The following is a 12,219-nucleotide window of genomic DNA, read 5'->3' on the forward strand; positions in this document are numbered from 1 at the left end:
AAGTGAACCATGGAAAAGTGATTAATAAGGGCAGAACTGCCAGGGTTGGTGTCAGTACCTTCTCATTTCCACTAGAAAGAAACAAGACGTTGCAGCTTGTGCTCAGATCTGGGGAGGGAGGACCAGGGGCACAGCGAGACCAAGACAGAAGGATGTCATTAAAAGGACAGAAACAGAATTTCAGACAGAGAGCAAATCAGATTAGGATGGTTAGGAATCACGTGGAGGTGGGGACAGAAAGCAAGTTTAAAGGCTCATGGGATATTTACAGTGAGACAGCCCAGATGATCTCCTGCCAGGAGGGATGAAATGGAAACCATAACATTTTTCCTGACCACAACTTCCTTGTAACTGATTACTAGAAAGCACAGGCGCATCACGTCTCTCCAGGACAGCAGTACCACTGTGAGCCTCTTCCTAACACACAGCGTACCACTTCTAAAAGGATCCTCGACTTCACATCCTTTCTGCCCTACATCAACCTGGCGACTTTTTACTGCAAATTAGCTCCCTTTTACAAGGGCCAAGTCATTAAGAGCAGAAACAAAACGAGTACCTGGAGTATCACAGGTCTGCCTGTCCCCTGAAGAGTTGGTTGGAGGTGTCCGGTGTCGGTAGACTAGGTGTGGTTTATTGTGCTCTTCCTCATATTCCTGTTCAAGCGATAGCAGCGGCTCGACAAAATAGTCCCCATCATCAGACTTGAACGTGCCTAGCTGAGAGGGACCGGAGAAGGGCAGGCAGTCAGCTTTGGGCAGTGATGAGCCACAGAGCAGGACTACCCAAAGCAAGCATGAAAGGAGGGTCTGCAGCAATCCCATGAAGACAAGGCTGGAGCTCCAGCTCCCACCACATGGATCACACCCCCACCAGGCTGCACTGCTTCCTGCAGCTGTCCTGATGAAACTTATGGAAAGCAAGCTACTAATTTGTAGGAGGGAGCGTGGCAGAGGGATGCCTGCCAGATCGTACGCCAGTGACCATGCCACTCCTGCCCAAGGGGACACGGTGCTGCAGGGCACGTCAGCACAGCCCCACCACATTGTGCTGCTTTTCATAAAGCAGCTCTCCCTGAAACAGGCTTTCAATTCACCCATGAGGATCCAAGGGATGTATCCAGCCAGTGTAGCCCCTGCTTATGAAAAGACACCAATGCTCCTAGTTGCACCTAAGTATGAATGCGATTTGGTGGGTTTGAGGAAAAAAAAAAAAAAAAAACAAAAAGGGAAAGAAAAAGAAAAGTACAGCCAGGACAAAAAGCATCCCGTGGCCATCCTAGGCTGGGAAGCAGGGCTGGCAGCTGGGATGTGCTGCTGGGAGGAAGGCCTGCCCAGCCACATGTGTGCTAGCTTGGCTCAGCCCCCAGCCTACCCCGTGGGGCAGCACTGCTGCACTGGGATGGATCCTAGGGGTGGATGGATCCTGCTGGCCCCTGGTCCAGGCAGGGGTCAGCAGGGACCTCCCAGAGGTGCACCTGGGACAAGCACATCCCTTCCTGTGCATCACTGGTACCCTGGGGTGCAAGGATGCTGGAGGGGTCAGGGACCAGCACTGCTGGGGAGCTTCTGCCCATCCTTCTGCCAACATCCCCAGGTGCAGAAGGACACCAGGACAGGCTGCAAGGAAGCCTGTGTTCCTCTCTCTTCGGGTCATGCCCTTGTCCCGAGCTGCAGGAAGGCTTTGGGGTCAGCACTGCCGGCTCCCCCAGCCACCCCTTCCCAGACCCCAGCAGCACCCCGTGCAGCAGGACAGTGCCCTCCCCGCTCTCCCTACACCCGACCATCACCTCCCTCCCTCGCGGGGTGCCGCTGGGGGGCACTTTTGCCCCAAAACCCGCGGAGCTGGCTGTCCTCACCCCATCCCCTGACCCCGACGGGCTACAAAAAAAAAAACGGGACCGGGCGAAACCCCAGCGCGGGGCGAGCGTGCCGCCCCCATCCCGCAGCCCCAACCGGGGGCGGGGGCAAGGGGCCGGCCCCATCCTTTCCTAAACCACCCTCCCTCCCCCTGCTCCTCCTCCTCCTCCTCGCTTCCGCCGCGGCGGGGCCGTGCAGGGGCTTCTCTTACCATCCCGGAGCAGAGGCTGATGACGGCGGTGTGCCGGGGCCGGGAGTTGACGTGCCCCCGGTAGAAGCAGTGCTTCACGTCGGTGTCCGCCGCCTCGGCGTACAGGCGCCGCTGCTCGGCGGAGGGCTCGCCCAGGAGGCTGACGGTGAAGAGGGGGGCGATGAAGGCCGAGCTGGCCGTCAGGTTGAAGAGGAACTGCTGCCCGAAGGCGGAGAGCCTGTAGTGAGCCTTAGGGGAGGACGAGGAGGATGAGGAGGAGGAGGAGGAGGAGGAAGCAGCAGCCGCCGTCCAGGCGTCGGGGGCAGCGCCGGCGCTCCGCCGCCTCCTCCTGAAGTGGACATCGGTGGGGAAGGGCTCGCCGAACTCGTCCACGCGGGTAGGGGTCACGATGTCGTACTCGCTCAGCTTCTCCAGCAGCTTGGCTGCAAGGCAACGGAGGCACAGACCCCTGAGCGCCTCGCCCCTTAGCCCCCGGGGCCGGCAGCCCAGCATCCCACCCCGTGCCCTCCCACCCCCAAATCCCCGCTGCCCCGTACCTTGCCTGGGGTGCAGCTTCTGCCTCCTCGCTGCCGTCCTCAAGCCGTCGATGAAGAGCGTGCTGAGTGCCAGCGCCAGCGGCGCAAGATGCATGGTGCTGAGCGCTGTCCTCAAGAGGAGCGCAGCCTTCCCCCTGCGGCGGTCGGGCTCTTCTCGTCCTCTTTTTTTTTTTTTTTTTTTCCTCTCCCTTTAGTTTATTTTTTATTTATTTTTTTTTCTTGCCCCCCCCCACCGCCGCCCCCCGGTGCGCTGCCGGAGCCGGGCGGCGTTAGGGGCGGGCGGGCCGGCGGGGCGCGGGGCTTTTGGGGCCGCGCATGGGGCCGGGACCGCCGGGCCGGGCCGGGGGAACCGGCCGCCTGCCTGCCTGCTGCTTCTCCCTCCCTCCCTCCCTTCCTTTCCTCCTCTCCCCCCGTCGGGCTGGTGGACGGGGCGCTCCCGGGAGCCAATTTAAGGGGGCGGGCTCCATAGATCAAGCAAGGAGAAAAGAGCCCGCCCTGGACAGCCCTTCCTCCTCCCACCCCCACGCCCCCTCTTTCCCCTCTCCAACATGTCACTTTCTTTCATTCCCGAGGAACGCCGGAATCGCAGGGTTTCGCCGAGAAAAGCCCTCACCGCGGCTCCGAGCCTGGACGGGGCGGGCGGGGGGCAGGGAGAACCTCATCGTCCTCCCCCGGGAGCTAAGAGGGCTTTTCTTACCCAACTTGACCTTTTTCTTTCTTTTTCTTTTTTTTTTTTTTTAAGACAGCTCAAAGAAGCGGACACGGAGAAACCCATGTGTGACACTTTTTATAGCATTCGGTGTCTCCTGCGTTTCACAGATATGAAGCACTTGAAGCAACTTGGGGCAGGGTTATTTTTATGCCGGGCAGTTTTCAGCACCCTGTGGGAAAAGAGAGATTATTTCCTTATCTAAGGCAGTTGGTGTCTTGTTTTACAATTTGGAAAATTTCCATAAAAAATTAAGACATCCTTTAGAGCTAAGTGCCACTCAACATTGTTTTCTGCCCTTTGTCAAACCTGTGTATTTTTTTTCCCCTTGATGGGGAAGGATGCTATGAAATTTAAAGCCTATAGCAAGGCAAATGCAAAGAGATGGTTGGGAGCTTGACTTGCTCTTCCACAGAAAATGTCAGTTTGTTTTTTTTTTTTTTTACTTCACTCAGTTCTGGGACAAAGAGCAGCAACACCGGTACTTCCTGCAGAAAGGGAATTTACTTTAAGATAATAAGTTCAGAATTCACTTCTAGACAAAACAGCACCTCCTGGCTCTTCTAAACTAACTGCTGAAGCTCTACAAATCGCAAACATTAGTGGTAAATTATTTATTCTATACAATGAATGCAGAAGCCCATGTAAGCAGATCATCACCCACAAAGCCATCGTCTGTAGCTGCTGGACGAGGAGGGCTCCTCGGCAGCCCCACAACAGAGCACAGTACAGGATCTCCACATTGGTGGAGACCCGCATGAGCACATCCCAAGGGCACCCTATAATGGCACATAACCTCCCAATATGCCACCATTATGCCTCTGCTTATAAACCATGTTTAATTTAAGTCTAGGCTGCTTATGATAAGGTAACTCACCCATGTGCCATGTGGCTCGGCAGAGCCTGACTGCTTCCAGACGTGAGTTGCCTCGTGTGCAGTCAGCTCTGATGGTGCTGGGTCTCACTGCATCCACCTTTAGGATTGATGAGGGGACAGCTGTGGCTGCATGATGGTCACAGCCTCTAGGGAGCAGAGATGTCTGCCACGGGTACGGAGGAATGGGGAAGTGCCTCTCCTGGTAGGTGTCACCCGCTGCCAGGAGCAGCTCTTCAGGATAACCAAGCATGGGTGGATCTTCAAGCACTCACCAGCTTGTGAACAAACCTGCACCAGGTTTGCTTTCAGTGCTGCAAAGGGCCTGCACGGTCACATCTTCCTGTCCCAGCAGCCAATTGCTTGCTCACACACACGTTAAGAAATCTGCAAAATAGGAAAGACACCAAATTATCCTAAAACAGCTTCCATCTGCAAAGCCTGCTGGGGCTACCGTGCAAACCCTGGCTAGCATGGCCTCTCCTGGCTCGTCATGGAAGTGTGGCATCCCCACCCGTCCCATGCTGAGCAGTGTCCTGATCACATCTGAAAAGCCAACGAGGTTCTTGGGCTGCTGGAAGAACAAAAAGGGGAATTTTGAAACATCACCACATAGCAATGAGGCTTTCCTCTAGGCTAGTCCTCTTGGCTTTCTCTGCCTCATCATCAAATAAATGACTTAACACGTTGCAGTATCTGCTCCCTGAGCTGTCGTGCTGGTCTGCTGGGAGCACACCACGTGTTACCGAACCTCTGACGGTGTTCCATCACCTCACCATTTCTACATGTGCCCCAAAACTTTGAGGCTTCACATGCAGAGGGATGTGGTGTGATTGAGCGTGGGTGATGGCCCCGGTTGTGATGGGCAAGGGGAGGCCGTATCCTGCACTCAGGTGGGCACAGACATGTATCGGGAGCGTTGAGCAACACCAGGCTGCTGCCGGTCAGTGAAAGAGTCAGCAGGAGCAGGACAAGCAGCGGAGTTGCCTGAGGAAAGAGTGAAAAGCCGAGCATAGCACGGGAGCTGAGTCAGAGGGGAGGGGAAGAGGCTTACGTGGAGCTCATCCTGCGGTGTCCTGGGTGAGGGATGCAGCCCTAACTCATTTCCTCACCCTCCCATCAGGGGGGTGTTGGGAAATGGTCTGCTGTTTTATCAGAGTGCCCCCAGGGTAGGGGATTTCACAAGCACCCCGCATCCCACTGGTCCCAGCCTCACCACCCCCTTGCACCAGGTTGGGCATTGGCAAGAGCTAGTGCAAAAAAATCTATCAAAGCTTTACTTCCTTGCTCAGTTTTCTACCAGATAATCAGCAAATTTAGCTCTGGGGTTGGGGTCAAGGAGCTCAGGAGCTGGCATGGGGTGATGTGGCTGCATGTACCTGTGCCGTGGGGGGGTCGGATGCCTCCTTTTGGTGCTGAAGAGCTGGATGGAGCCAGGCTGGTGTGTGAAGAAGCATCCCCACGGGTTATGTCTTACCTGAAACCTTAACACCTGCAATCCAGAACAGGATCGAAATGAAACTTTCCTTCTTCAGAAGTGGGGAGCTGCCCCATGGAGTGACCACAATTAGGTCTCGCTTCTGGGGCAGAGCTGGGGAGTGCACTGAAGTGTCCCCAGGACCAAATTCAGGCTTTGTGATGGCACTAAATGGTCTGTCCTCCCAGGAGCATGGCATTGCCTACATACAACGTTGTTTCCATTGACAGGCAGAAAAGTTGTATGTTGTGCAGCGTTCTGAATCTTCACAGCTGGAGATTAGAAAGCGTAGAAGGAAAGCTGTAGTGTAAGTAAATAGATGATGTGGAGTTTAGAGGAGCTAAGCTACAAACTTAAATAACTTTCCTATTAGGAAGGATCTATTAATACTTACAGTATGGTAATTGTGCAGGCTCCAAAGTCCTCAGCCAGTCAAAAAGTAACCCCTTAAAAGCCCATACCTACTCGTAGAAAAATCCCTTTGAAACACTGAGAATTTTGCCTTCATAAATACTGCAAAAGTTGAGCTGCAAACGCCTCTCCTATAAACTACAAAATGAGAACTCAATCCCAACAACAAGACTTCAGTAGGAGAATTCAGGCGATACACGCTGCTGCAAGAACATGCTGGAGGAGACCAAGCCTCCTGCAGGCTTTGCGCTGCGTTTCACCCTCCTCACCATTTCCTTTTCCTCGTAGGTGAGCACAGTTCCCAGACATTGATCTTTGTTCTTTGCCGCTCTGCCTCTCCGGGTAAGCAGCATCTTCCTTTATCTGCTGCATCCATTCGCTTGCCCAACAATTATCCCGGGAGGCAGACAGTTTCTCTTTGATAGCTTCTCTTCAATGGCAGCAGATAACTGAAGAGAGCAAACATTTTCTCCTGGTGTCTAATCTGCATGGTCAGAAAGTGAAAGATTTCATTCCCTTCAAACAGCTGCTCGGACCTCAGCCTCGCTTGCTTGCACTGCCAGCGAAGATACTGCTCTGTGCTGCTTTTCTCTCAGATTTGGAGTATGTTCTGCTCACATAAAGGGTTCTCTTCAAAGGACATTTTCAGCAAACATGTCAATGCTTTTTGTTTTGTTTTAATATTTTCCCATTTATTTGGAGGGACTGAGACTTACAGGTTCACCATACGGTTAATATTCAAACTTATTTTCAGTGCCAAGACAACTCTTTCGATCCTGATTAAAAGGATTTAAATATACTGAGTAATTCATCTACAGTAGCTGCTTCAGCTCCTGGTTTCTCTGTTGGGCTCTGTGTTCTCACCCTGTGCCATGCCCTGTGCAGCATGCTGCTGCTGTCGAGGTCTGAGCCATTTGGTGGGTTTGGGGTTTGCTCCTCAGACCTCAGAGGGCTGGATGGTGGTACCTGCATTTCCAAATTCAGCTTAGTCCCGTCCTGGTGCCCTGAATACTGTGATGTGCACATTGAGGAGACTCATCCAAGATCACACAGGCAAATAAGACCCAGATGTCCTCCAGCCTGGGCTGGGGTCAGTGGGTGCAAGTCTGGCACCTTCCCACCCAGCATGCTGCGTGTCTGGGGGAGATGGAGCCACAAGCTGCGTGCAATGGGAACACAAGGAGAGCTGTCCTTGTGTCCCTGCTCCTTCTCTGGGCTGGGAACCAAGGCTTGAGAACAGAAGGTGAAGGAGGGAGAGAAAACAAGTGTCACAAAGTGCTCTGCGAGGAAGCACGCCTCTCGGTTTTTGATTTGGAACAACGTTGACCCTGAAAACTCATTAGGAACTAGGGACTGCATGGGAGGAACAGTAAAGCCCACATGGACACTGCAAATGTGTGGGATTTTTGGTTTCAGGTCAGCACGGATGGACGTCATGATCCCTTGAGGCTTTCTGACTGAAACTGCTGGTTCCAGCTTGCCCCTCCCCGGCTCCCAGCGCTGCTGCTGACCGCTCACACGCTGCGCCCTGTGCTTGCACCTCTTATCTGCAGCGGGGGACACGCATGCCCAGAGCAGCCCAGCTCCTGGATCCCACTGCTGACTTGCACTTAAAGCCCCCATCCCGTACCCTCGTTACTGCAGGCAGCAATCTGGGGCAGGTTCCAAAGTAGCTGAGAAACACTTAGCACTGCATCTGCCCAGTTTTGTGCAAATGAAGCCATCGAGTGAAACATTACAGTGGTTTATCCCTTGCGTTTGACACGCCATAAATCAAACAGGACCTGAGTGCACTCCTTTTGACTTTTGATATTACAGACATGTGCATCTGTGCTAAGTTCCAGGTGCCTTTGCCAAAACATTAGTAGTAATGCTGGGAGGACCAAGCAGAGCAGATGTTCTGTAACCCCACACCAAAAGGCAACCTGGGAACATTGCAAGTCCTGCAGGTACAAAAAGTTTTGCCCTTTGAGCCACGTATTTACATTCACATAAACTAATTATCACAACAGGTCTGCAAGGTATCACCGTCACCTTATGAAGAGGAGCCTGAGATGGTCGATTTGGCACAGGACACGGAGCCCTGACCCCGTGATTATTTCTACCCTCCCACACCAGCCTGCACAGAACGTAAGAGCACAGCTTAATATTTCAGTGCAGGCATCGTTAAACTGTAAAACTCTATTTTAGGAGGGTTGTTTTCATTCTTTCCCCACATAGTAGATTGTCTCCAGAGATAATAAGATACGAACCTCTAATAGAGTAGGGAAAAAGCTAAGCGGCTCTACAGATACCAAGCTCTTTTTCCCTGAGGGTGTCACAAGGTAGCCAGCTACAAGCAGACATCTCCCTGGGGGAAGCGTTGGCGACATCGTATTTGTATAGCGGTAGGAACTCTGTACTGGTTATACAACCACCAGAAGATCATCAATAACTAAAAAGCATGAATGTTAATGGGTCTTGCTCTGCTGTCAGGTGCCCGCAGCCTTGGTTTTGTTACCTGACTTTACTGTCAACCTCTACTTGGGGAAACAAAATTCCTGCTTCCCAGTAGGAATTCAGTGTTTCTTAAACGATGGGGTTTAAGAGATGTTAAGGAACAGGCTCAGAATTTGTGGGATGCAACCAAAGGAGAGCAATTTCTGGCTGATCTGCAAAGCTAAAACAGTTGTCCTCTCCTGTTTCCACCAGCCATTTCTGCTCCACGCCTTCCTGCCTTCTCACTCACTAAATACCTTTCCTGATGGCAAAGGCTGTGTAGGACTGAACCTGGAATCCCCACGTTCCCCTTGCAGGTGCGGGGAGAGCTATGCGAATGATGTGAATTGGCTGCAGCCTTCCTAACCACATTCATGTCGTGCCACTCAGCCTGGGCTGCCGTAGAGAGAATTAATGGAGTGTAAATCCCTGTTTGGAAGTGCACTGCCTCTCCAGCTTCTCCCTGTAACTCCTTCACTCCCTTTGCAAACCACAGGAGAACGAGAACTCCCTGGGGAACCCCAGCTGGACATCTTGCATCATGATAGAGAGAAGTGGAGTATCCACGCAGCCAAAGCTGCCTGGCTGACAGTTTCAGAGCTCGCTGTGACACTTCCAAGAGAATTTGTAGTGCTGGGACTAAAGCCTGCTAGAAACAATCTTCTTTTAAAGTTACTATATGGCTTGGCTACAAAGATAAGGCACCAGATGGCTTGGGAAGAATTTTTAGGAGACAGTTATGCTGGTATGCCTGGAAGGATCTCAAGAGTTTACATTTACAATAGAGTACTTCTTTGGAGGCGAATGTTTGTCAGGATCATCAGTTTTAATTACCCAAAATGCAGGCTGCTTCTAAATGCAGGCAGTCAAGAGGAGGATTTCTTCTTTATATGACTTTTTTTTTTTTTTTTTTTTTTTCCCCTCCTGAAGAATATCTGCCTTTAACTTTATAGGTAGCAGACTGATTCATGGAGACTAACGTTGAGCAGTTTTCATGCTAAATGGTATCCTGCAACATTGTCTTTCACTGATGAATTATACATTGCAGAAAAAGGGACTTAATTTTATCTGTTTTCAACCAATTGAATAAGGTGCCAATTGTGTCAGCTTTAAGCACACACAAACATAGGTCAGTCCCCAAATTCCCCAGGCCTTTAAACCAAGCCTTACTTGGTCCTTTTGGTCAGAGGAAGGATGACCTGGTAGGATCACTCTCCGTGAGGATGCCAGGAGAAATAAGCACCATTCTGTTTGGGTCTTGCACGCCTGCAGATACAGCAGCACGACTGAGGAGTTAATTTCCTGTCCTACCATCCAGGAGCATTGGGATACACATGCCATATTTTTCAGGCCTCTCTGCTTTCTGTATACACTAGAATATAAATAACATTACTGAATGCTGGTGATGGGAATCAGGCTCGAGTTTTAAGCCAGCTGTTTCCACGTTTTCTCCCTGTGTTTTATCAGCTTAATTCTCAGATACCTCTAACGTTTCCATCCAGAATTTTTAAAGGGAGGAAGCATGACTTAGAAATCACTGTAACGTGAATGGCTCTGTTGACTTAACTGACGTTGTTTTGACATGTCAGGGCCTACTGAGGGACCAAGACCCCTTTGTGCTAACTGCAGTACAAACACAGGCCTGAAAACGAAGCCGGTATCGGAGTTCCCCTGCCTTATCACACTCAGTTAATGCATTACTCCATGCTAGCTAGCCAGCTGAGAGTGGCATTTGTTACAGGGGGAGGGCTAGCTTGGACGTAGCGACACCATTGTTTCTTTGTACTGTTTTCATAGCAGGTTCCCTGCCCACGGCCCTTTGTAACTGAAAGCCCATATTCAGAACAGATAATTGTCCAAATCTGAGCCATTTTGCCTACCAACAAGGTGGGCTTTTGTGTTCATACAACTCCAAGGCAGGGAGATGCTAGTCCCTGGCCGAGAGCCCTAGCCCCATCATAGCTAGTGAGCCAGGCTGGCATCTCTCAGCACCCACAGGTGAGGCAAACACCACAAGAGCCAAAAGGGCACCCTTGAGCAAGCAATGGTACTGGGTTCATGAACACAAACTCATGCTTATCTTGTTTGGTTCTGGGAATCAACTAACTCCTCAGAATAGGGAGAACTTAGTTTTGTAGCCCTAGCCAGGTACGTATAAAACCATCTGGTTAGAGCAGCAGCATCTAATTGATCACATGAAATTTGTCTGAGCACCGCAGTGGATGGAAAACAGGGGCAGGAATCAGCAGTTTTCAAGACCTGACATGCTTCTACCAAGAACTTCAGGAAGGACCTGGATTCACCACCTCTCTGCTGCTTTGGCAGCTTCATGGGAGCACGGACCAAGAACTGTCCCCATGCCCCTTTTCCCCTACAATCCACTGCACAACACAAGGAACAAAAGAGGAGCTTCTGCATTGTTTTAACACACAAAAACTGCTGTCTTGTTAGGAGCCATCTCATGCCAACTCCAGGGCATGCCAGTGGTGACCACACGACAGCAACAGCATAAGAAGGTGGTAAGCTTACAGCAGTGCCTCACCTGAGCACCAGTCCATCTTCCAGGGATGTGCCGCTGGGTGATCCATGCCAGAAGTGACATCTTTGTGTTCTGCTGAGCTGCTCCAAGAAAAGAGGTATCTGAGTCCTGCCTGGTGAGATGCACACACCATTGTAACTCTCACCAGTTTGCAAATACAAAGTTCCTGTTGAAAAGCTCAGCCTTACACTCCCCTACTGTCCGATGTTGATAACAAATGTGATAGCTTAGCACCAAGTACCCAGAGCAGCCATGGCCAGGGAAGTCTCAGAGTAACAAAAAATCTCATAGTGTCAATGGCTATTGTGTACAGCCAGACAGGGATTGCTACTGGCTGTGACCTTTTAGTGAAAAAGGCTATGAGGATTTTGGTGAACAGAGCTACAATTACAGTTTTCAAGGATGGAAATCCCTTTCACCTTTCTGCCCCATCCCCTGAGTCTCTTTGGATATCCTGCCCTCTCCTTGCATCCTTCCTTCAGGCCATGTGTCATCTGCCCAGGTCACCAGCGAGTCAGGTTCCTGCGCACAGAAACCAGCTCACCTTACTGATGGCTTTTTCTTTCTGCATTCACTGAAACCTACACAAGTAGATTGTTCTTACTTGGCAAAACCTTAGATATGTTGAAACCAATTTATTTGACCCAGCAAAGAGCTACCAGGAGAAAAGACATTAGGGTGTGATACAGTGACTGGGATCTCAGTTACCAATGTCAGTTACCAAATATTTTTTCTTCTGAAATGGTTTAGAAGCTTGCAGTTCCCTAACCAAGCCCTTCAGCAAAAGGTCACAATTTTTTTCTCAATCTTGGTTTAAAAAAAAATGCACAAAAGCAAACAGCCTTACACTGCTGCTGAAGGTGTCTGGAGTACCCTGCAGGCATGGGTTCAACCTCATCCTGCCATCGTGCCACAGCAATGAGCCCCCCGGCCCTGGGGGATGTATGAATGGCACAGCACTTGGGAAAATTCACACAGAAGATTTTGCAAGCTCATTTGCTGGACGAAACTTTGCCCTAGAGACTCAAGCCTCCTACAACTGTGAGAAAGGAGGTCCTTTTTAGTTTATAGCTAAGGTCAGTGGAGGGCCAGAGCAAGGAAGTTTGTATTGCAGCAATTTGTACCTTA

At 50.9% G+C, this 12,219-nt stretch overlaps 1 protein-coding gene and 1 long non-coding RNA gene across 4 annotated transcripts in view; one reads left to right on the top strand and one right to left on the bottom strand.

The window, feature by feature from the left end:
• ADAMTS9 (ADAM metallopeptidase with thrombospondin type 1 motif 9) overlaps positions 1-2,757 on the bottom strand; it is a 75,563-nt gene extending 72,806 nt beyond the window's left edge. For all 3 annotated transcript variants that reach the window (XM_032193888.1, XM_032193889.1, XM_032193890.1), the window contains exons 1-3: positions 2,604-2,757; positions 2,068-2,489; positions 557-716 (exon numbers count right to left, since the gene is read on the bottom strand). In XM_032193888.1, the coding sequence (XP_032049779.1) occupies positions 557-716; positions 2,068-2,489; positions 2,604-2,697 (676 nt within the window). In that variant the 5' untranslated portion in view covers positions 2,698-2,757. The remainder of the gene's footprint in view (positions 1-556; positions 717-2,067; positions 2,490-2,603) is intronic.
• LOC116492900 lies at positions 2,381-3,512 on the top strand. The gene is made up of 2 exons (XR_004253688.1): positions 2,381-2,443; positions 3,346-3,512. It is a non-coding gene; the product is annotated as an uncharacterized LOC116492900 (long non-coding RNA).
• Positions 3,513-12,219: the final 8,707 nt, after the last annotated feature.

This window comes from Aythya fuligula, chromosome 10 (genome assembly GCF_009819795.1).
Source record: "Aythya fuligula isolate bAytFul2 chromosome 10, bAytFul2.pri, whole genome shotgun sequence".
Classification (NCBI taxonomy): Eukaryota; Metazoa; Chordata; class Aves; order Anseriformes; family Anatidae; genus Aythya; species Aythya fuligula.